This window comes from Lipophrys pholis, assembly GCF_963383615.2.
Source record: "Lipophrys pholis genome assembly, chromosome: 9".
NCBI lineage: Eukaryota > Metazoa > Chordata > Actinopteri > Blenniiformes > Blenniidae > Lipophrys > Lipophrys pholis.
Window position 1 is genome coordinate 24,258,839 of NC_137639.1, and position 22,536 is coordinate 24,281,374.

Genomic DNA, 22,536 nt, shown 5'->3' on the forward strand with positions numbered 1-22,536 from the left:
AATGAGAATCTATAAATATTGCATTATTGGTGATTTCTAATAGCTATACAAGCTTATTTAGACTTTTCATTAATATAAGTTATTATCAATATAAGAGTATATTTTTTCACTATATAGGCTAATTTTATTTGATCAGTTTTACCTTGTAAGCTACTTGTTATAATAATTGTAGTTTCTATTGTGTTTTCTTTTGCATATTAGAAGAACACTTTTAAAGAGTGTCTTTTTTATATTCACGGTATTTTAATTAGGTAATACTTTGGAGTACTTGCATTAATATGTGAATTTACTGATACTGCTTTAAAAATGACAAATCGCTAAATAGTAGGGCCTCAACTTGAATATATCTTCCGATCTTTCAATTTGCATTTCTCTTTTTGTATGGGAGATGTGATTTGATATAGATATTTTATGCTGGGAAAATGAAGTACATTGCTGCTACTTCCAAAGCCATTTCTTACCATTAAAAATACGCATTTTTTGAGAGGTTTTTGAAACGAGTACTCAGGACATGTAATAGTAGTTGTCCTGCTTGGGTTAAAAATGTATGAGCTTTTTCCATCTCTGCCTTTCACCATTTAATATGCAAAAACATACCAAAACTATATATATTAGTCTCACACTATTTATTTCGACAAGTTAATACATTCGACGTGATCTCAGTTAGGTAATCAAGGACAGTGCATGAAGAAATCAATGTATAATGTTGATATTAAAAGTTACAAACGAAGATGTATATTCATATACAAACCTAATAAAGTGAAGTTTACATCCTCAGGAATGTTCACACTTTGGACACACGTGCCAAAGAAATGTCAAGCGAAAACCTTTTAGAGCGCTCCATTAACACACAGCGATCACCGTATTGCTACATCTCTCGGGCGGTGTCGTGAGTATACATTGCGATAAGCGTTTACGTTGTAGCGGTGTTAAAATCAAACGCCTTCTTTTTCTCGAGGCCACGCCCACATCTACTGGTTCCACCAATCAGTTTCCTGACAGCATTCAGCGGGAGAAACCGAAGTGACTCGGAGAATTAGAAGGAAAGAGACACGGATAAACGCGTGGTTTTAGAGTTTACTTACAATTTACGAAGTGACATGTTTCCATCAAGCTTCTAGCTCATCTTGGTACGTATAGCGCATTGTGTAACATGATGCCGTCCAACTTTACACCGCGTCAGACGCGTTAGCAACGATAGCTTGTTAGCTGGTTTGCTAGTAATCAATAACGTGAGCTAACAAGCCGAGAGGAGCCAGACTCCACTACAAATACTGTCACTTGTGTCTAGACTGGAAGTCCCAATTCATTTAGTCTACGTCTACACATCAATATAGATTCTTTTTTTTAACAGGTTTTCCAATATACCTATGGCATCTACTGACATGATATGCCCACAATACCAGAGGTTGCATCATATAACAAAATGTAATAGTAATATAATATAGTCTGATCTAAAAGTATGTCAACTGTGTGATTAAAGAAAATGTTTCACTTAATCAGATGCCACATGCAAAAGTATTTAGGCGATTAGTGTGTGATGGTTTATTGGAGATGCTCTAATAAATAGCACGAGTAGTCAATTTATTATTGTCGAAGAACTAAGTTAGAAGATAAATAAGCCTACTTGTGTATCGTAGAACGGAACTCACTCTTTTATATTGTTAACGAGTCAAAGTGGAAACGGTTTTCATTATGTCTTAAAACATCTTAAGCTGTTTCTATGGCTGTTAATATTATCAATGTGAGATCAGCCTGGACTGTACTGCATAGTTGACATTAATATTAAGTGTGTGTCAATGGCTAATATTTTCTGTGTCTTCCTATTCACTCCTGTAGGACAAAGCCTTGTGTGTGTTCTGACTGTAAAATGAGGCGCTCCGGAGCTCCCAGCCAGCTGCTGGGTAATGCTATGAAAAAGCCTCGATTTGTGCCACCTGGAGCTTCTGCTGCACTTCCTGGAGCTGGATCGAAACCTCTGGATTCTCAGCCTGCTGTAAGCAATGCACTGCATAAGGTATGTCTTTCAAACCCTGCGACAAAAAGTGTATTTATGGCATGATGTGACATTCCTCACTAGGATCTTCGTTTAAATCACTTTTAAAGCTTTACTTTTATTTCCATCTCTTCTGAAACTGTTCCTTCAGCTGCACTGATGATGATGTACTGTATTTTATATTAGTTATTTGTGGTTACATCACAATCTAAATGACATTTGGTTTTAGTAGGCCATTTATTCTTTTTTGTTATGCTAAATATCAAAAAATAAATTAAAAAAGACCCCTTTTCTTTTATCTTGAAGGTCCAGAAAAGTCTTGCGCCCCCAGTTGTGGTGAAAACTGCATGTAATGTCCAGCCCAAAGCTCCCAAGACTGCTCCCACTTTGTCCAAGGCTCTGGCTCGTGTTCTCAGTGCAACAGAGAGTAAAGAAAATGAGACAAATCATCAAAATCTTTTCTTGGAAGACGAGATAACTGCAGGTAAGTCACAAATATTTTAAATGTATTTCTCTAAGTAAAGGAAGGGTACATTTCACCAGTCCATCACAGAGCAAAAAAAACAGTCACTCACTCACATTTTCACCTGAGGCAGTTTAGAGTTACCAATTAGCCTCATGTGATGTTTTCCAACTGTGGGAGGAAACCCACATGAGGAGACTATGTAAATTCCATCCTCGGACCTTATTGCTATGAGACTGACTGTTGACTATTGCATCGGAACTTTTTAAATATACCATTTTCAGATGCTGTATTTCATCTCAAAAAGTGCTTGAAATCAACACAAAACCTTGTATGTTTTTACTGTGGCACGCTATTAAACTTCGCCTACATCCTCACAGAACGGTATTAGTGTGGTTTTCATGATGGTATTTACGTACATTATTCATTGAACATGCACGTTGGGAAAACAATCAATGGAAAAGGGATTTAATCAAAAATCGAAATCCTGATTTTCAAATTTTTTGCGCAGATGTACAATTCATATGCGATTGCCATTCGACTTTAGTGTAAGTGACTCACATCCACAGGAGATGTGATGTCACATTGCTGTGTTTGCAGAAAAAAACCCTGCATATAACTTCATCTTTTTCCTGGAAATGGATCAGGAAAAAAAGGGGTGGTTCTGCTTTACAAGAGCTTGGTGTCTCAAACACAAGGAAAATGTAATGGATGTGATCTGCTTATCGCAGTGACTTGTAGGTCATACTGGGGGAATGGGAAGCCAGCTACTGGTGCTGGACGTTGTTACAAAGTTTGGAGCTGGAGTGAAGCCAGATCTGTGTGAGGAAACCGTTGATAGAACTGAAAAGCTCGACAATGACATAATGTGTGCAGTTTCCTGTTACTGGTATTTATTTTTTAAGTAATAATAATCCTGTCTTAACGAAAAAAAATGACTTGGTTTACAAAAACTGTATTTTCCTCTAAACACGAGCCTTCTATAGAGAGGGGTTCATCAGAGTAATTAAGTTACACAAACTGACATGTAAATCAATTTCATTGTGGTTGTGCAATCAGCAGAATATACAAATATTATGAAATAATAAAAGAAGAACAAATCATAATAGGTTAAAAAAAGCACATATATTAATAATGGGATAGTTTCTTTAAAATGTTGACATGGACTCTCTAATCCACTCCCAGCCTCTTTAAGACAAACGTTGTTTACATCAGACTAAGACTATATGGGGTTCGTACACAAAGACTCTTAATCCCGACTGGTGTCTTGAAGCTAAACCCAGATTCTCCAGAGCAAATTTTTTTTTTTTAATACCAGACTCATTGAACTCAACTCAAATCATTTTAGGTACACGTGGACTCTTCAAACTGGAAATGTTAAACATGGGACCAAAACAGGTCAAGTCTAAAAAATGACAAAGAAAATATTGACTAGAACTCTTCAAATAAAGTTGCTGATTAATGTACCAGGGATTTGGTGCTTTATTAAGTGTAGTGGCCAGCACAACCTTGAAACCAGCCAAGAAGTAAATGATGCACTAAAAGCTAATTGCTTCCAAAGTGTCACCAGCAACACTGTGAGGAGAAATATCCAAAAACACCTATAAAGGATGCAATGGAGGACCTTTTGTTTTTTTACATTTCATTATATTTTATATCGGAACACATTGTTAAAGTGAACAGAAGAGAAAACAATTTTATTTTTTTAATCCCAGTGAGAAATTCCTGACAGCATTGCTTCTGATAGAATAAAACACTTAAGAAATACAATAGTGAGTTCGAACAACTTTATTTATCCCGGAAGGGGAAATTCAAATGTAACTTCTATTCATGCATACAATCAATCACAACATAAAGAAATAATCGATCAACCTGTCAAGGAAAAATATTTAAACGTGACAGAGGGAGCTGTTGGAACATTGTAAGTAGCCCATGTATATGCGAGATAAAACTAGATAAGATAAACGATGAAACATACGATGTCAAAACAAAACTAATTAAAAAAAAAAAAAAACACTAGGTAAATGTCCTCTCGATAAAATCATTTAAAATGGCTGTTGTCTGCATTCAGGAGCTTTTTATAGCAAATGGAAGAGGATGTTAAAATATCAAATAAGATAGAATAAATTAGGAAATATTAATATGTACAAGACTTAACTGTGACTATAAGAATGGAAATGACAGGAAAACACAAGAAAACACTGGCGCAATGTTCGGGGTCATTTAATATAGTACAACACATTTAAACTTTTTCATTATGTACTCATACCTCTTTGCACTCGAACAAAGGATATAATTTGACCATTAATCTGTATTTCTATGCCGTCATGTCACTCTCTCTCCGAAGGCTTTAAACGAGCGAAACGAATTTGGAATTCGGAGCGTTTGAAACGCCATCATACAACACCCTGACTAATTTCCTACAACCACACAGCATTCTGAATGAATCTGGCCGCCGGACTCCTGCAGGAGAGGCTCAGTGCGCCTCCTCGTTCTGCTCCATTCTCCACAGGAGTCTAATAATAACCTTCGGGCTGTGAGGTGGACGTTAAACCGGGCTCCTTGAGGCTGAGTGACGGCAGGTCCGGCATTATGCAGATGAGCGGCGGCGGCTGCTGCAGCTGCGGCAGCGGCTCCATTAGCGCCGTGCGTCTGTCCACTGCCGTGAAGGCACGCGGCTCGAGTCTACACAATCACGGGGAAAAACAAACCCAAAAAAAAAAAAAAAAACACGCCGTAACCCGTTAAATCTTCGTTTACTGTGCAGATTTTAAGTTTATTGTCCACATTAGAGCGGAAGGGCAGATTTTCGAAGAAGCGGTGTTTTCTGCGGGCATGCGCACAGTGCGCAGCGCTCGCGCAGACCCCTCCCCCACACGGTTAGTTAAGCCTGCGCTCTTTCAAAACGTTACTCAGTTTAGGGAAGAAAAGAAAAAACAAGACTCCTGACCAACAATAAAGTGGCAAAGTGGCACTTGACACATGTTTTGGTGGTTCTATGGCGTGCGCAGCCCCGGCGCGGCCACCATGTTGTGTTGCAGAGGCAGTGTGGCCGTGCTGTGCTTGGTTTGGGGTTTACACAGACCAGGCTGTAAGTAGGTCGGGCTGGGTTTAAGCGGCTTAGCTACGTCAGCCTAAGCTGGGAGGAATTCATCCAAAGCCCTCCGCGGTAGGCGGGGGCCTAAACGAGGCTGGCCTAGTTAAGCCTGATTCTTATTGTGTGCAGCACAGCTTGTTTTTTTGTTGTGCAACGTAGCCGAGAGGGAACCCAGGAGTAGTGTGTGGATCCATGCACTTGTTAGTCATAGCTTATGTGTGGTTCAGAGGAGAAGGAGAGAGGAGAGAAGTCACATGAGACATGTGTGAGAGTTAGGCCGGTTTTAGTGTGTCACCGTGGACCAGGAGAGGAGAGCAGCAGGGAGAGGTGGGGAGGGCGAGGAGCCACAGAGCTGAGTGTGGTCACTGAAGGGTGACAAGCCACAGGCCTGACTTGGTCTGTGGGAGCTGGCTATGCTTCAAGATGGAGAGCAGTCCTATATTTTTGCCCAGCATGGTAGGTAAGGCTCGATCCTCCAACTTCACCCTCTCTGAGAAGCTGGACCTGTTGAAGCTGGTCCATCCCCACATCCGCATCCTGGAGGAGCACACCAACAAACATGCGGTCATCGTGGACAAGAACAAGTGCTGGGACACGGTGGCCGAGCAGTACAACGCCCTGGGAGGGGACAGGCCCCATCGCACCGCTCAGGGCCTGAGGACACTCTACAAGAGGTTGAAGGAGACAGCCAAGCAGGAAGTGATGCTGCGGAGACACGCCCAGCCAGAGTACCGAGCCAGCATCTCCGAGCCAACCAGGAGAATTATGGAGATGATCCCTCACCTGTTTCACCACGTGCCCTTCCACGACAAGGACCACGCTCTGCGCAGGTACAACGCAACATACACCTACGAGCAGAGACTCACATTTTAAAAACAAGACATCACACACAGACTTTGAGCAACTTCTACAATTATCAGATTAGAAGCTCACTGCACATCTTCATATTCAACAACACAACAAAATATTTCCTTCATTAGTTATTGAATTTTCTTTTAAAGTTTTTTCACATGGAAAAAAAAACTGTTACGGCTAAAAAAGTTTGTAAAGATAAATCATGCTATAAAAAAAGAAATTCTTGACCAAACAACATAAAAAGACGCAAACAATACATTTTATCTCCTGTGTGGCTGTCAACAACGGTGGTAACTGCTTTGATTTAAACTCGATCTACTCCCAATTAATCAATCTAATTCCTTAATTTGCTATGTTCAGTGTCATGAACACAAAACTCAAGACATTCAATGTTACCCAGATGTAGACGCCTTGTAAAAAGCTTTTTAAACCCTCCAGGTTCACTCCTTTTTATCCCGTCTCTCATTTGTAGATTAATATACAGCAAGCACAACTCCCCCACTGAGAATCCTGGCAGCAGCTCCTCCCTGGCAGGACTCCAGGATTACTCAGCAGCTGTCCCAAGTATCCCCCACAAGGTGGTCCAGCTGGACTCTGAAGAGGACGTAAAGCCACCACCAGACCTCACCATCCTCTCCTCGCACCCGGCACAGGCGGTGGATGGAGGCCAGGAGGAAGAGGAGGAGCAGGACTTGGGCAGCATCCATGATTACGAAACGTCCCTGTCTCCCACTGCTTCGTCGGTCAACATCCCCCTCTCAACCTCGCCGCTGCCCATACGCCACCACCTCTACCCCAATGACATCCAGCCTCATCATGAGCTGGACAAGCCTCTGTACCTGGCTAAAGAAGAGCTTGAGCTGGTGTTGGCCAATCACAAGAAAGTTGCCCTGTATCTGGAGGAGAAAAGACAGGGGCTGAAGAGGAAGCAAGAACTGGAAGAAGAACTTCTGCGGGCCAAGATTAAAGTAGAGAAACTAAAGGCTGCTCGCCTTATGCATGGGCTGCCTCTATAACACGCACATCTGTGGCCAGTGTTGGAAGGTGGAGAGGCTCTGGGGAGATCAAAGTATGTCACAATAAGCTGTGGAGCAATCACACTTGTCAGTTTTCTGTGTGATGGCGATCTAAGAACTTTATTTACTTCCTGAAACATAGTGCCTCGTACAGATACCAATAACCTGTTTGCTTCGAGCGGGTAAATGCAGACCTATGCTGCCATCAGACTCTTCTTTCTTCTTCACTGTTAATAATGCATTATCATTCCAATGTGTACTGATAGCAGCTGTGACAAAGCCGGTAGAAACTTATATTAGTGACGCTGTGATAGGCCTACCCGGGTACAAGAAATGTGAAAAGTCCATATTTTGGAAGGGAAAGTATGTGGTGTTGATTGACATGTACCTTGCTGGTGCGTTCTCTAGCAACCATGTGTGCAACAATAGGACCATTACAATAGTCTGAAAGGTCTGTATAATTCAAGACAGATGAAAAATACATCACACGTTTATTGTATTGATCAGTATGTTCTGCTGATTTTATAGTTGATAAAAAAAAAAGGCCAATATTAAATGTTTAGGGAGAAAATGTGATCAATTCAGCTGACATTCCTCTTATATAATCACAGTCAGCCTTTATCACTGTTTTTTTAAATTATGTTTTATTGGAGTTTTTTCCCCACTTCACTTGAAATTAACAAGATTTCAGTGCAAGTTCAGTTTTTTTTTAAAGCCTTAACTTAATTTTTTTTGGTTCTCATGAGGGCAAATTTTTTCAAACAAGGTAAGAAAAAAAAAACAGTCAGTGGCTAGGAAAATCAGGAATTCTTTAGCTGTTGAGTTTTTTGGTCAGTCTGGTGAAAACAGGAAGGGTGGTCGTGTCAGTTTTTGATGTTATTGCTATTTAATGTAAGTGAGTGCAATACTGATTGTATTGTTGGTCAACAAGTACTGTCAGTTTGTTTTACGGTTCGTTTACTCATTTTTTGATTAAAAAAATACACTAACAGGAAGAATTTTACTGGTCTTATGTTTATTAAAAGCTCAATAACCTCTTTCATTTCATCATGTGTGCTTGATATTCCTTAAAAATGTCTATTCAAACCAGATGACACTGGCAATAAGAATTTTTGCAGTTCTATTTCTGTTATGTATATCTATGGTATTTCTAAACGAAGCAGTCACAGTCTTCTTTATGTCTTGGTTCAACAGTGACCTCTGCTGGCAACTTTTTGAACTTTCACCCTTAATTGTGTTATTTTATTTGTTTTTAAAATGTTTGTTTAGCCACTGTGTTTGATGTGTTACAGGGTTGAACAGTAGCCCTCCGTTGACTCACGGGTCTCCTCAAACACCGCAGCCCCCTGCAGCCACAAACTCCGCCTGCAGTCAGGATGAAGCGCGTTACTTCAGTGTTGTGTGGTGCAAAGCCAGTAAGAAGAAACATAAACGCTGGGAGGGTGATGCAGTGCTGGTGACAAGAGGACGTACTGTAACACTGAAAGACATGGAAGGGAAAGATATTGGAAAGGGTGAGGCAAAGACAGAGCAGTTTTTTTGTTGTTGTTTTTTTTACCGACGCCTCAAATGCTTTCTCTCACATCCAATTATATACCAGTGTGGGATATCGTCCTCTTCATATACATCACTCAGACCGTTGTCTTTTGCACATTTGTTTTGTAGGTAGTGGCTACAAAGTGTCTCAGTTGGCCTCACTGTCTGAGGGCGAGACTCTGATGGTTGGTGGGAAGGAGGTGGAGGTGATGGGGATCATTTCTGCCGAGAACTTTGCCAAGGGCCGTTGCTTCCAGGAGGTTCAAACTGAGCAGGAGTTGGTGTCACATACAAGGTCCGCTGCTCCTCCTCCCCCTCGATGCTTGGCATCCAAACCATTCTCTCCACCAACAATGTTGGGGAATGCAGAATACTCAGCAGCCAGACCAGAGGAAGAACATACCTGTAAACCTCGACATGACCCTCTAGCACGTGGTAGGTAAACTCAGTCACAAGTACGGCTTGTCAGAATATTCTACACATGATTTGTTCTTGACATTATGGTTTGTTTTCTTTTCATGGCATTGCCAGGTTTAATCATTTAAATAAAAGGGTAGTTTTCCATTTTAACTCCACATAAGATATGTAATAGAAATTTGACAAGTAGTTTTGTGATTTTCATAATAAAATTGTATTTCCAGGTGCTCTGGTGATGCCTCGTCCCTCCGCCAACCACCAGTGGTCCAATAACAAGTCAGGCCTTCCAGTAGTCGACGTCGTCGTTGATCCGTACCTGACCACCCACCTGCGACCACACCAGAGAGACGGCCTGCTCTTTCTCTACGAGTGTGTTATGGGCATGAGGTGACGCTAATGTTTTCAATACTGTATATCAGCAAATTCTCTTTCAAAAAAAAAAAAAATAACTTTTTCGGAATCCTTTCTTTTTTTTTACCAAACACCTGGAAACGAACCCACAGCTTTTAAGATGATTTTATTAATTAATTTGTGCCTCAGAGCGGTTGGTCGCTACGGTGCAATCCTGGCTGACGAAATGGGTCTGGGAAAGACTCTCCAGAGTGTGGCGCTGGCCTGGACACTGCTGAAACAGGGACCGTATGGAGGGAAACCTGAAGCTAAACGTGTCCTGGTGGTCACGCCAGGAAGCCTTGTGCAGAACTGGTCTGCAGAGTTTAACAAGTGGCTGGGCTGCGAGAGGATCAAAGTTTTTACAGTGGATCAGGTGAGGAGGAAGCAGGTAGAGGAGTTTGTTTATTTATTTTCACATATTCACCAGGAGGTGATGTGAGGGTAGAAATAGAAAATAACATATATTTATTCTATTATAATCTACAGTCTTTTGCTTGACACAACGTTTTTGCTCAAACTTGATGTTAAAATGTTATGATTAATCATGTTATTCATAACGTCTGGAATAATTGAAATAAAAATGTGCATATGTTCAGGACCACAGGGTCGAGCAGTTCGTGATCTCCCCTCTTCACAGTGTTCTGGTGATCAGCTATGAAATGCTGCTGCGCTGCCTGGAGCAGGTACTTTTACCTTGTATCTCCCAGAATATTTGAATAAATCCATTCACATCATTAATTTATCTTTTGGTGTTGTGTTTTCTGTCGGTCTTCAGGTACAGAAAGTGCCGTTTGGTCTTGTGATTTGTGATGAGGGTCACAGATTGAAGAACAGCAGCATCAAAACATCCTTAGCCATCAGCAGCCTCAGCTGTAATCGGAGAGTAATACTCACAGGTGAAGAGTGAAATCCTTGAACTTTGTTCCAGTTTTGAGGTTCTATAATAAATTGTCTCTTTTAAAGGCACTCCAGTACAGAACGACCTCCAGGAGTTTTACGCAATCATAGAGTTTGTTAACCCAGGAATTCTTGGGTCATCAACTGGGTATAGAAAAGTGTATGAAGAGCCGATCTTGCGCTCCAGACAGCCATCCTGCACCGAGGTAATGCCATTTCATCTTTCTTGCTCCATATTCAAGTGACCTTATCTGGTGTTTGGCTCGATGTCAGAAGCTGCTTCTCTGAACAGGAGGAGAGCGTTCTGGGGGAGGAGCGAGCAGCTGAACTCTCTCGTCTGACTGGAATGTTCATCCTGAGGAGAACGCAAGAGATCATCAACCGCTACTTGCCCCCTCGTCTTGACTGGACGCTGTTCTGTGAGCCGTCGGCTCTGCAACAAGAGCTGTACAAACACCTCCTCTGCCACCGAGTCTTCAGGGCCTGCCTTCAGGGATCCACTCAAACCCACACACACCTGGCCTGCATCACTGCACTGAAGAAGCTCTGCAACCATCCTGCTCTGCTCCACGTCACCGTGAAGGTCACACTTTTATGTCTCCTGATAGAGTGATGATGTCCGTCTGAAGGAGCGATTTACCGATGATACAAATTCCAATAATTTACTTTACCCTGCGATCTGCACATTTGTTGTAAGGTAGGATACCGCATTAACTTAATAGTGATTACTGTGTCATTTGCAGGAAAAAACCCACAGTGGGTCTGTGGAGAGTTCGGTATACGAAGGCCTGGCAGACGTCTTCCCAGAATCCTATTCCTCAGGCACATTCAACGCCGCCGACTCTGGAAAGCTGCTGGTTCTTTCAGATCTGCTCGCTGCCATCAGACAGCTCAGCCCTTCAGACAGGTCTGTGCAAATGTTCATATTTTGTGCCTTTGAACGGAAAATCTACATCTGACAATGTACATGTACCTCTGCAGGGTGGTGGTGGTATCAAATTACACTCAGACACTGGACATGCTCCAGGACCTGTGTGCACATGCAGGTTACACCTTCTGTCGGCTGGATGGACAGACGCCCACGGGTCAGCGACAGCGGCTGGTCGACGGTTTCAATAGTCCTTATTCTCAAAACTTTTTGTTTCTGCTGAGCTCCAAAGCGGGCGGGGTGGGACTCAATCTGATCGGAGCGTCTCACCTGGTGCTGTACGACATCGACTGGAATCCAGCCAATGACATTCAGGTAACGCACAAGCAAAGCTCCAAGACTGTAGTACTGTTTAATTTCTCCCAGACCGTCGTGTTTCACCTTCAGACCAGTCTAGACTGTACAAATGATCAAGAAATCAATTCCTATGTAGACTGTTGAGATTGCTTAAAAAGTTAAGATATTGATGACCTACGTATCTGTTGAGGTGAAACTGTGTAGATTGTTAGTAATACTGAAGCACAACACAACATCAACCGGAGTTTCAGACATAAATGTAAAGGTGAAAATGCTTCTCAGCTGTGGAATCACCTCTCTGACAAATTGGGTCTTATGAAATCAGTTACATCTTAGATTACTCTTCAATTACTTTTTTTTTTATATATATTTGTTTTTATTATGTGATGCTCGTGTCTGTCATTTTTAATTCTTTTATTTAACTAATTCATTTTAATTTTGCTGTGTTGTCTCATATTTCCTTTATTTAAGGTTCTCCCACGTCCTCTGTATAACATCTTTCCTTTTTTATTTATTTGTCATTAAAAATTTCCCCATTTCCTGTTTGAATAGTCTAAGTTTACTTATTTCTTAATTTGTGCTTAAAGGACTTACTCTACTTTTTTAAAGGTGGACTAATTATTGGTACTTCCGTTCCTAAAGTGACACAACTCTGAAATCCAGTAGCCACGTGGGAGAATAACAAAAATAAATGCCTAACTTCAGCCTGGTAGCTGCTCCTGCAAAATTAACGGTTGCATTTATTGAGCGTATTATTAATATATTTAATTTTTGTTTTATTTTATTTTGTTTTGTCCTGATGCAGACATCATGAATTCTGTCTCAGGTTACAGCACATCTGCATCCAGCAGATGGCGCTGTATATACTGTTATGTTCATTCTAAACTCAAGTTGACCTTTCTCTCCTGTGTCCAGGCCATGGCTCGGGTCTGGAGAGACGGACAGAAAAAGACTGTGCACATCTACCGCCTTCTCACTGCAGGTACGAATACACAATTAAAACACGATTAGTTAGGAAGGTCAGCATGTTTAGAAGCTTTACATCTGACTTTGCGTTGCTTCCTGTCAGGTACCATTGAGGAGCGCATATTTCAGAGACAGGTCTCAAAACAGGGGCTTTCTGGAACAGTGGTTGACCTGGGGAAAGGGACCGAGCACGCAAGTTTCTCCATCAACGAACTTCGAGATCTCTTCAGTCTGTCTGACACGCCCTCTCTGACCCACGACCTGCTGAAGTGTGGCTGCAGTATGGACGGTACAGTCAACGGTAGGCCCACACATTGTCACCTCTACACGAAAACGCTTGGTCGCATTGACCGATACACGTACGTTCACTCACACACTTCTCTCCTAGACGTTTTGGAGGACGAGGAGCAACTTCTTGACCGTCCTTGTCAGCTCGGTCGCCAAGGCGACCGCAGGGGGGCAGCAGCCGCAACGCAGAAGCACCTCAGCATGTCGGAGCTCATGCAGTGGAGACACTTCTCTGGTGACACACAAACTTTCTCAGACTCGTACCTCGATCACGCACGAAACCACATAACATTCGCCTTCCAGACCACCATCTCCCACGCGACTCCGTAAACTCCTGGTACACGTACACACACACACACACACACACACACACACTTGTCTTTTAGCTCTCTGGGCTTTGTCACAGACAACGAATAACTAACATTCAGCGAATGCTGAATTTAACAATTTCCGACTGCAATAACGTTTTCGTCTGTTTCAAATGTAACCGTGTGTGAAGTTGTATTTATTGTCCAAAATATATGTGGGTTTCATTAGTTTCACCCCTGTTATTGACCGTCACAGTGTAATTAAATGAATTAAATTCAAATGGACAATAATTGTTGGACAATCATTATTGGAGCAAATTGGATGACAAATCATTGACCGTGGGTGTTTGGTGACTTGTATTGCGTAATATCGGACCATAAAACCGTCGTGCTTGTGTGCCCATCTAGATTAAAGTACATTTCCTGTGTCGGTGGATGGGTTTACACTTTTCCCAGTCAGAATGGTGAGAATGTATACAGGACGAGTTTGCAGCAGCCTTCATTCTCTGTATCTCTTCAGTAGCTGAATCCCCTCGTAGAAGAATCAAGGTGGTGAAGGGCGAGTGTGTTTGGCCTCAGTAGTTGCCCTTTAATGTCACAGTTTACACAGTTTATGTGATGACTTTGACTTTGACACATTCGTACCCATTGAGTGTGCTGGGTGGTAAATGTGGGCCATACTGTGATCTGTTGGGTGTATTAATTTGGATAACGCTGGTCTGTTCATGCTCTTCCACACAAAGCTGCCGCGTGGGAGTTACAGCATGTCGTGTGTATCCCTGCGTGTCCGTGAACGCTGATTCACATATGATTTGCGTTCAGGTTTGTCAGAGTCACTAAGCTGTAGTACAATGTTTGTCTCCAGACAAATAGTGTATTCACTATTTAATGGAAGATCAAAATTGTGCGTGATAGTTGGGCAATGTTGTGTAATAAATGGGTCTGTGTGTTGTTAAACTGTTGTGCATGTGAGAGTCGTGGCTCCGTGGCCTCTCCTTTGTGTTTTGGAGGCCCTGTGGCTATCATGCAGTTACCTGATGATTCTCTGTGGCCCCTGTGCCACTTTGAAGAGCCCCTACAGTTATTACGCAAGAATTTAAAGTCTTGAGCCCCCTGTGACCTTTAATTATGACATAATACATTTTCTATGTGGAACTCAATGTTGGCTCTTGAGAGCCTTTTTTTTTTTTTTTACGGTAATGTAAAAGCTGCACTGAGGCTGCAGACAAAGTCGCTGCTACTTGAAGCTGTGATCAGGTCATGGTAATGTGTTTCCACACTCACTCAAGCTGAGGTGAACAATTTTCATTGTTTCTGGTTACATTACAGATTAGTCAGATGATTAAGTGCTAAGAGTAAAAAGGTCTATCAAGGATATTAAAGTGTTCTTCTCTTACATAACATGTTTTTACAACTCCAACAGTGCTTTGCATGATTCATATTCAAATGCATTCATGCACCAAATGCACATTTTAGCATTTGAGGTGCCATTTGGAGAAAACTGTTCTGCCTCCGGTAGAGCTGGGGGGACCAGCTTATGGGAATACGAGCCCTCTGTCATCACAGGAGGAGCTCAAATCTGTCATCATTCTCTCATATATATGCCTCAAAAGCAAATGGAAAAGAGGTTGTAGCAAAGACTGGTTGGTGATAACATTCTGGGGTCAGAACTAGTTGATGACTTTTTAAAGTTCCTTCTCATCTCCTCACCTCATGTCTATTTCTGTCTTCAGCTCTCGACACTATTTTGAAAGTATTTCATTATACATGAAAGTATGTTTGGCTTGATATTGATGGAAATGAAATGGTTCAAGGTGTATTTATGACTGATTCTCAGTTGATGGTCATTTCATGAGGCCAGACGTGAGGAATTCTTCCCCTGATGATTGTTTTGAAAATTGTATCACAATCCAATTGAAGGGTCTTGACTTCATCTAAACCGCAGTACAAAGTCCAACAGGCCAGGAATGGAAGACATTTGTTTGAGACAGAAACCTGTGGTGACTAAGCAACTGTCACCTAGCAACCTCCTCCAGCTCCTGCCCTGCACGACGCTATTTGTTTTGTTTCACATCAATTCCATTTTGTGGCACTTTTTTTCATTTTTATTTGGTGTTGTTATTGAACACGTGCTTGACAGACGAGTGTCACTCGTTCCAGTGAGGTATTGATCCAAATCGCAGCCTCTCAGGCCATGTGCTTGTGGCTGCGTGAGGTGGAATTTGTCTGCCTGTGTAAAGCTTACCAGCTGTCATTGGACAAACTGCCAATCCCTCTCTGAAGCCGATTCTGGCTCGACAGCCCAAAGATCTGAATATGGATTGAATGAACGACTCCCCACAGCTGTGGGGGGTGGGGGGGGGGGGGGGGGGGGGGTGCAGTTGTTTTGAAGGAGACAGATTGGAAGTTTAGTCCATGTGATCCTCGAAGCTCTGGATGATCCAAATGTATTGACGTTGGTATTCGCATTCACCGAGGCTCAGTTTGTTTTGTTTTTCATTCATTATCAGGGAGAGATATTAAAGCTGCAAGTTGTTTTAGGAATATTAGACGATATGAGGAACATGTGACCTCACCTCAGTCAAAGCAAATTTATCTGGCTGTCGAATGTTTGAAATCTCTTCAGAGCTCCAGTGACATTTACGCCCAATCATCCCACGCCAAATAAAAAGAAATTAAATGTAATAGTTGAGAGTTTTCTGCACTCTGGATAATGATCCTGATTACACTAATAAACTTGCTGTGTTGATGCCTTTTGTGAGTCATCTCTTCATGGATCATTTACGAGGCAGGAGATATCCAATCGGGTAGTGTCCGGGGCTGTGAGCTGATTCCACTTCTCTTCATAAATTTCATTGACACGGTCTCAAAGTGCCGCCTTGTCGGGATTGTGAGATAGCTAAACGCTGGTGTGACAGTATGTCACCGAGTGTGAAGAGTTTGGGATGGTCATACTAACCTCTGCTCTTGTCTTGGAAATAAGGAACATGCACACCGGGTGGAGTTCGAGTACCCTGATGGGAGTTTCAGCTCCCTTGAATGCAGGGTTTCATGTTCGATGAAGAAAAGAAGAAAACAATATTTATGTCCTATCTGGTGAAGGAAAATGTCTTTGTTCAAACCTTTGTGATTGTGTACCTACAGTTAATATTTCCTTCCATCAGCCCTGAGTTCAGTCTTTAACGAGCTGGAGCCCAGAGGAGCAGAAACAGAAGAAAATTAGGTTACATCCACTTCATGTTGTCAGAACATTTAAAGCAATAAAACCTGGAAACATATGAAGCACATCATCTGCAGTGCAGGTTATTGGCTGGGCCTCAGTCTGCTTGACACAAAAGTGGCCTTTGGCTTGCAGTTCACATTGGTCCGCTTCCACGTGCATAATGTTCCTTTATGATCATTATTTGATATCAATTCAAAGAGAGAAAAGAGGTCACTCCTCTCTGTTTCTGTCTATATTCAGCCATCAACATCACCCTGCCAATCTGCAAGCAGCCAGAGCACAATCCCTCCCTCTAGTCATCCCCTCCTCATGACCCTGGTCCCGCTCCAGCACTTAACAAGGATTTAATGTCGCCCAATCATCTGTCCTGCAGATCAGATCTGAGCTGTAATACACAGCAGCAGGTCCCACAGATGAGGCCGCGGCCCCGCACAGTAGTCCTGAAAAACAACAGTCGCAAAAAGAAAAGCAAATGTAATCCCACAATTACTGTAATAACCTTCCCTGTCTCCGGTGGCTCATTCTCTCTCACACTCAAAGGGCTTCAGCAGATGGAAATCTGATGTTTACGAGCTGAATGGGTGCATGATGTGAGGCAGGGACTCTCTGGTCTGTCTGATCTGCGGTCATTCACAGAACGCCAACTGCTGGTTTCCACCGCATTAACAATGTTCTGCTGCCAGCAGCTCTCATGCTTTCATTCAGTAGTTTCTGACTGGAAACCACGCCAAGCATATCTTCAAACAGTAAAGAGCCACTATGCATGTCAAGTGTTGGAGAAATCCAAACATTGTGGCCTCAATGTCTTTAGCTCTACAACTGATCAATCCTTCATCTAATGTAAACAGGGCGTGTTGATTCTTTCATAAAACACCGTTATCAGTGTGGAGCCACACCTTGAAAACTTCAGCGGCTCACCCAGTTCCAGTCACGTCGATGTGAGTGCAAGTGAACATGTAATGCATGCGCTGATATTCTATCGTGCTTCATCGTCAGTATCCTGACGAGAAACATCGCAAACTCCACAGACATTTCTGGCTCAACTTTTGAACCCACTATTTTCTCAGTATGAGTCAACTTTGGAGTAAAAGCTGTTTTTAGAGCATTCTACAACGTTACATTAAAACATAACGGAACAAAGCAGAGCAAACGGGTCATCTTCTTGTTTTGAAGGATACTTTGGAATCGATCATGTCACTTTACTTGATATAACATTTTTAAATTAATTTAAAAGACTTAAACTGTGGAAAAAGTACAACTTCAAGAATGCAACTCTTTTTAAGTGTTTTTTTTCCATCACATTTCTTCATCTTTGGGGTACGGTAAATAGAAAGCAATTTTCTCTTTTAAATTAATAATAAAAAAAAAGATTTCTGGTAATGGTAACAATACATCGTTTCGTGCTGATGGATATAGATGACTTGATTAGGTTGAACGAGGTTTTATCGACTCCAAATGTGCTGAGCGGGATGTTGAGATGTCTTCTTTTTTTTCCCACCGAGACAGGTTTTACTGATTTAATAAAAACTGTTCGATTCACTCCATCTTGTCTTTTTTGAGAGATAAACTTGACAAAGGGCCTGTTGAATGGTGAGTTTCCAAATTGCAATGCAGTCTATATTTCTCTTGGAGAAATAAATATCACTGGACTTATAGGAATTAATCATTTTAACTGTAAATCACATAGATTTTCATTTTCTTGTTTTTATTTAAACATGTAAACAAAATGAGAAAAATGAAGTGGAATAGTTACATCATGTTTGTGATTTTTCTCTAAATATCCTTTTCAGTCTAAGAAAATATAAATGTTATTGATGAACCTATGTCACATTTACCCGTATATTTATCTTTTTTGCTTTTTCACTTTATCTTCAAGGGCATCGGTTCAGACTGAAGCAGTTTGAATGGATTCGGTTAATGAGGCTCAACATGTTTGCTTTATGTGCACTTGCCTGGGCTTACACAACACGCAGTTCAGATGAACTCCATCCAGAATGGATCACATTGCATTTTGAAATGCAAAGAAAACTGATTCAACAGAACTTACGTAATGTTTTGTTTTTGGGTTGTTTTTTTTCCCCTGACCTCCGTGGCATGTGTTGAGCCGATATAGTCAGGGAATCACAGACCCGAGAGAGAACATCAGTTTCAACAGCACAAGAAGAAAAAACATTCGTCTTCAAACAGTCCAAGACTCCAGGGCCTTCGACACTGACATGGCTGAAGACGGCATGTAATGTAGATTTAACATTTCAGATCACCACTTCTTTTTTTGGGTTCCAATAATTGTGAAGCTTGTAAATATCTATAGTTTTTCTGTTTTGAAAATGTAATCTGTATCACCATAACAAGAGCTTATGTTAAAAAAGACCAAAACTTCCCTATATAAAATGTAAAGTATAAGGACAATTTTGTAAAAAAAAACAAAAAACAACCAAACATGGTACCTTCCAATGATACGCAATGGTTTTTATTTGCAATAGTAAATCAAATATTCACTTTATTTTGTTTTCTGTTTAAACCTGAAAAGTAACAATGAGCAAGAAATAAAAACAAACCATACTCAACAGATAGTAAAAACAAAATCAGTTAAACGGATTGAGACTGGTTATCACTGAATACGTTTTTTAATGTATTTTGCATTAAAAAAAGTTCCAGGTTGATGGCGAAGCCAAAACATATTTTCTATCCACACCAGGAGCTCAGAGACAATGAGGCACATCCTGCAACGAGTGATGAAGCGAAGGGGGACAGGAGAGAGGAACAATGTGACAGTAAAATGAAGAGTAAACGTGAGAGCACAACACACGGACACCAAATAAACCACGAGGGAACAAATAAAAACGAGATTTTGTTGCTCGGAAAGACAACCCAAACTTTTCTATTTATTTATTCATTTTAAATAGTCATTTTTACAGTTATAAATATGACTTGAAGATGATGGATCACATGAAACAGGTTGACACAGCATGAAACTTGTATAAATTCTTAGATCTATCTATCTATATCTATCTATCTATCTATCTATCTATCTATCTATCTATCTATCTATCTATCTATCTATCTATCTATCTATCTATCATGTAACAGTAATCTGAACAGCAGCACACTTCTTGGACATGTGCGCCTCTAACAACATGATAAACGTTCAGCGCATCACAACCATCCGCCCTGCCATGCTCCACTGGAGTGACATCCACCCATCCCTCCTCCCTCCATCCACCCATCCCTCCTCCCTCCATCCACTGTGTGTATATAAACTGAAGGGAACCCCCCTGAGCGCATTACCAGATGACTGCCGGAGACCACCGAGGAGCTCTCTCCACCTGTTAGGATGTTATAAACCAAGAAGGCTTTTTCAGTTGAACTTTTTAAGTCAGGGTGGAGGACTGAAGCACAGAAACAATCTCTTCTGATAACTTTATGATGTGTTGTATGTAGAAACAGATGGACAACTTCCACAGCATAGTTCAAAAGATCATTTCTTGTTTTTAATCGTTATATTCCGCTACCAAAACCAAAGGGAAGAGAAGCGGCGGCTCCACCGTGCTGCGTTCAGGTACCATGTTCTCCAGCGTGCGCCGCCACAGCCTCCGCCTGCAGACCGAGCTGCACCGCTGGAGCATCTGCGACCCGGGCAGCCACCTGCTGCCGGACGGCCTCCTGGCCCGCGTCCCCGCCTGCATCTCCCGCTCCAGGTCCTGCACCAGCTCCGCCGGGGAGTCGGAGGGAAGCCGCGGCAGCTGGTCGTCTTCCGACTCGGTCATCTCCGTCGAGTCCGGCGGGGAGCCGGCGGAGCCCGACAGACCGTACCGGGTGGTGCTGCTCGGGGCCAGCGGCGTCGGGAAGACGGCGTTCACGAGCATCTTCGCCGGGGCGGCGGACAGCATGGACAGTGAGGACTGCGAGCTGTGTGGAGGTGAGGAAAAGATCTAAACAACAACCTCTGTGACACTCCATCATGTGCATTGACTTCTGCATGTAGTTGTATGATTTTAATTTATTTACAAAATGTGGCTGAGGTGATTTTATTCTAACATGTTTTGTCTAATTTCAGATGAAGTGTGTGAAAAGGACATTGAGGTGGATGGAGAGCCTGCAACTATAACTCTGCTGGACACATGGGACACAGAGGTGAGCCTTTGCTTTTCATCTCATCTCTCTCTTTCTTACCACTTTTCTTTTTCACAGTTTGACTGTAAACACACTAGTTATCTCTGGCTTTCTGGTTGATCTTATAAATAATAAATATTCTTATTATTTTCACCGGAAGTGACTTTATCTTTGATATCACTGTCTCTATTTTGTCTTGTTGAATAAATGTACTTTTATTTGCCTCCTTCAACTCGATGTACTTCTGTGTTGACAGACGGACGGTGAATGGGCCCAGGAGCATTATATGCAGACAGGTGATGCCTACCTGCTGCTGTACTCTATAACTGACCGGACGTCGTTCCTGCGAGCGTCCGAGCTCCGGATAACTTTGCGTCGTTTCTGTCCAGCCCAGAATACACCAATAATCCTCGTGGGGAACAAGTGTGACCTGGTGCGACGCAGAGAGGTGTCAGTCAGCGGTAAGGAGACATTGCTTTTATGAGATCAGCTTTAATGTGTTTATGCTGAAGGTGTAAAGCTAAAGTTCTCTGCCTCGTTCTTCCTCCTTGGCTTCAGAGGGTCGAGCTTGTGCTGCCGTCTTCGACTGCAAGTTTATCGAAACCTCGGCCGCCATGCAGCACAACGTCTGGGAGGCCTTCCACGGCATCGTGCGACAGCTGCGTCTTCGCCGAGACTCCAAGGAAGCCAACAAACGTCGCCGTCACGTGCACTGTAGCGCACGCCGAGAGAGCCTACCCATGAAGGCCAGACGCTTCCTTGACAAGATAGTAGCGAAGAACAATCCCAACGTTGCGTTTTGGCTGAAGTCCAAGTCCTGCCATGACCTTTCGGTGCTGTAGGCGCCAGACGCTCAGCTCGTGCATCAAACCTTTGAGCAGGTGAACGTGCAAGGGAGCCGACCGCAGGGACGCCTGCCTCTGAAGCCCTTGTGCCAGGAAGATTCAGATCTGACTCTGTTCACCTCCACGTGAGAGTCGACGGCAGTGTTTTCACCTGTTTGCCTCAATCTAAAGTCCACACGGTGGACCTGGCTCAGTGTGCCAGCCTTCGTGATGCGGTTCACCGTCGGCTACTGAAGTGACGTTTGTCTGTGTTGGACACATTCGGTGTGTGTGTCGCAGAAACGTTTGACAGGTCAGAGATCGGGTGATGGAAACTGAGAGAAGAAAAAAAGGACTTTTGTTAATTTCTGTGTTTTGAACAAAGACATTCATGTTCGTGTTTTTTTGTTTTTTTTCTCTTTTCCACTTCCTTCTGGTCCTGTTTTTGCCAAATTTGTCCCAAAGTGCTAAGATTACCAGTTGTAAGTTCATTTTATGTGAGGTTTCTATCTTTGTTCAAACAAATACAGCTGAGTAGTATTCTTCACTATATTTATGAGGTGTTAACTGAATACCAGATTGCTATTGCGCTGTATTTTGCTACTTAGAAGTTATTTAAGCACTGGTTAATGAAATAAAGTGACATGTTATTTGGATGAAAAAAAAACACTCTTTTGTCTGTCGTCTCAGTCATGCTGATAAGAAATTAAAGTGGGTGACTCATCTTTTACACAAAAGGGACTCGCACAAACAGGGGGGGGGGGTCTTAACAGCAACACAACCGAGCAGATGAACGATGACTAAGGTGGCGACATTAACGCTGAACTTTTGGAAACAAAATTAGCCTGCACGTGTGTGTGTGTGTGTGTGTGTGTGTGTGTGTGTGTGTGTGTGTGTGTGTGTATGAGACTGATCAGAG

At 42.2% G+C, this 22,536-nt stretch overlaps 2 protein-coding genes across 2 annotated transcripts; both read left to right on the plus strand.

Moving 5' to 3' along the window:
- Nucleotides 1-997: 997 nt before the first annotated feature.
- On the plus strand, nucleotides 998-13,744 carry rad54b (RAD54 homolog B). The gene is made up of 16 exons (XM_080471976.1): nucleotides 998-1,130; nucleotides 1,840-2,017; nucleotides 2,303-2,480; nucleotides 8,720-8,941; nucleotides 9,093-9,398; nucleotides 9,605-9,767; nucleotides 9,921-10,146; nucleotides 10,370-10,456; nucleotides 10,549-10,669; nucleotides 10,737-10,876; nucleotides 10,963-11,253; nucleotides 11,414-11,577; nucleotides 11,652-11,913; nucleotides 12,811-12,877; nucleotides 12,965-13,162; nucleotides 13,250-13,744. The coding sequence occupies exons 2-16, from the start codon at nucleotides 1,871-1,873 to the stop codon at nucleotides 13,477-13,479; spliced, it is 2,802 nt and encodes a 933-aa protein (XP_080328102.1). The 5' UTR covers nucleotides 998-1,130; nucleotides 1,840-1,870; the 3' UTR covers nucleotides 13,480-13,744.
- Nucleotides 13,745-19,966: 6,222 nt separating this feature from the next.
- gem (GTP binding protein overexpressed in skeletal muscle) lies at nucleotides 19,967-22,275 on the plus strand. The gene is made up of 4 exons (XM_080470699.1): nucleotides 19,967-20,599; nucleotides 20,738-20,814; nucleotides 21,050-21,254; nucleotides 21,352-22,275. The coding sequence occupies exons 1-4, from the start codon at nucleotides 20,245-20,247 to the stop codon at nucleotides 21,633-21,635; spliced, it is 921 nt and encodes a 306-aa protein (XP_080326825.1). The 5' UTR covers nucleotides 19,967-20,244; the 3' UTR covers nucleotides 21,636-22,275.
- Nucleotides 22,276-22,536: the final 261 nt, after the last annotated feature.

Bases quoted from the DNA above. Each gene is read 5' to 3' on its own strand.
- rad54b (XM_080471976.1), top strand. From the start codon at position 1,871: ATGAGGCGCTCCGGAGCTCCCAGCCAGCTGCTGGGTAATGCTATGAAA. The intron at 8,942-9,092 runs GTGAGGCAAAGA...TTTGTTTTGTAG, and splicing joins AGGGAAAGATATTGGAAAGG to GTAGTGGCTACAAAGTGTCT. The intron at 11,578-11,651 runs GTCTGTGCAAAT...GTACCTCTGCAG, and splicing joins CAGCTCAGCCCTTCAGACAG to GGTGGTGGTGGTATCAAATT.
- gem (XM_080470699.1), top strand. From the start codon at position 20,245: ATGTTCTCCAGCGTGCGCCGCCACAGCCTCCGCCTGCAGACCGAGCTG. The intron at 20,600-20,737 runs GTGAGGAAAAGA...GTCTAATTTCAG, and splicing joins GGACTGCGAGCTGTGTGGAG to ATGAAGTGTGTGAAAAGGAC. The intron at 21,255-21,351 runs GTAAGGAGACAT...CCTTGGCTTCAG, and splicing joins CAGAGAGGTGTCAGTCAGCG to AGGGTCGAGCTTGTGCTGCC.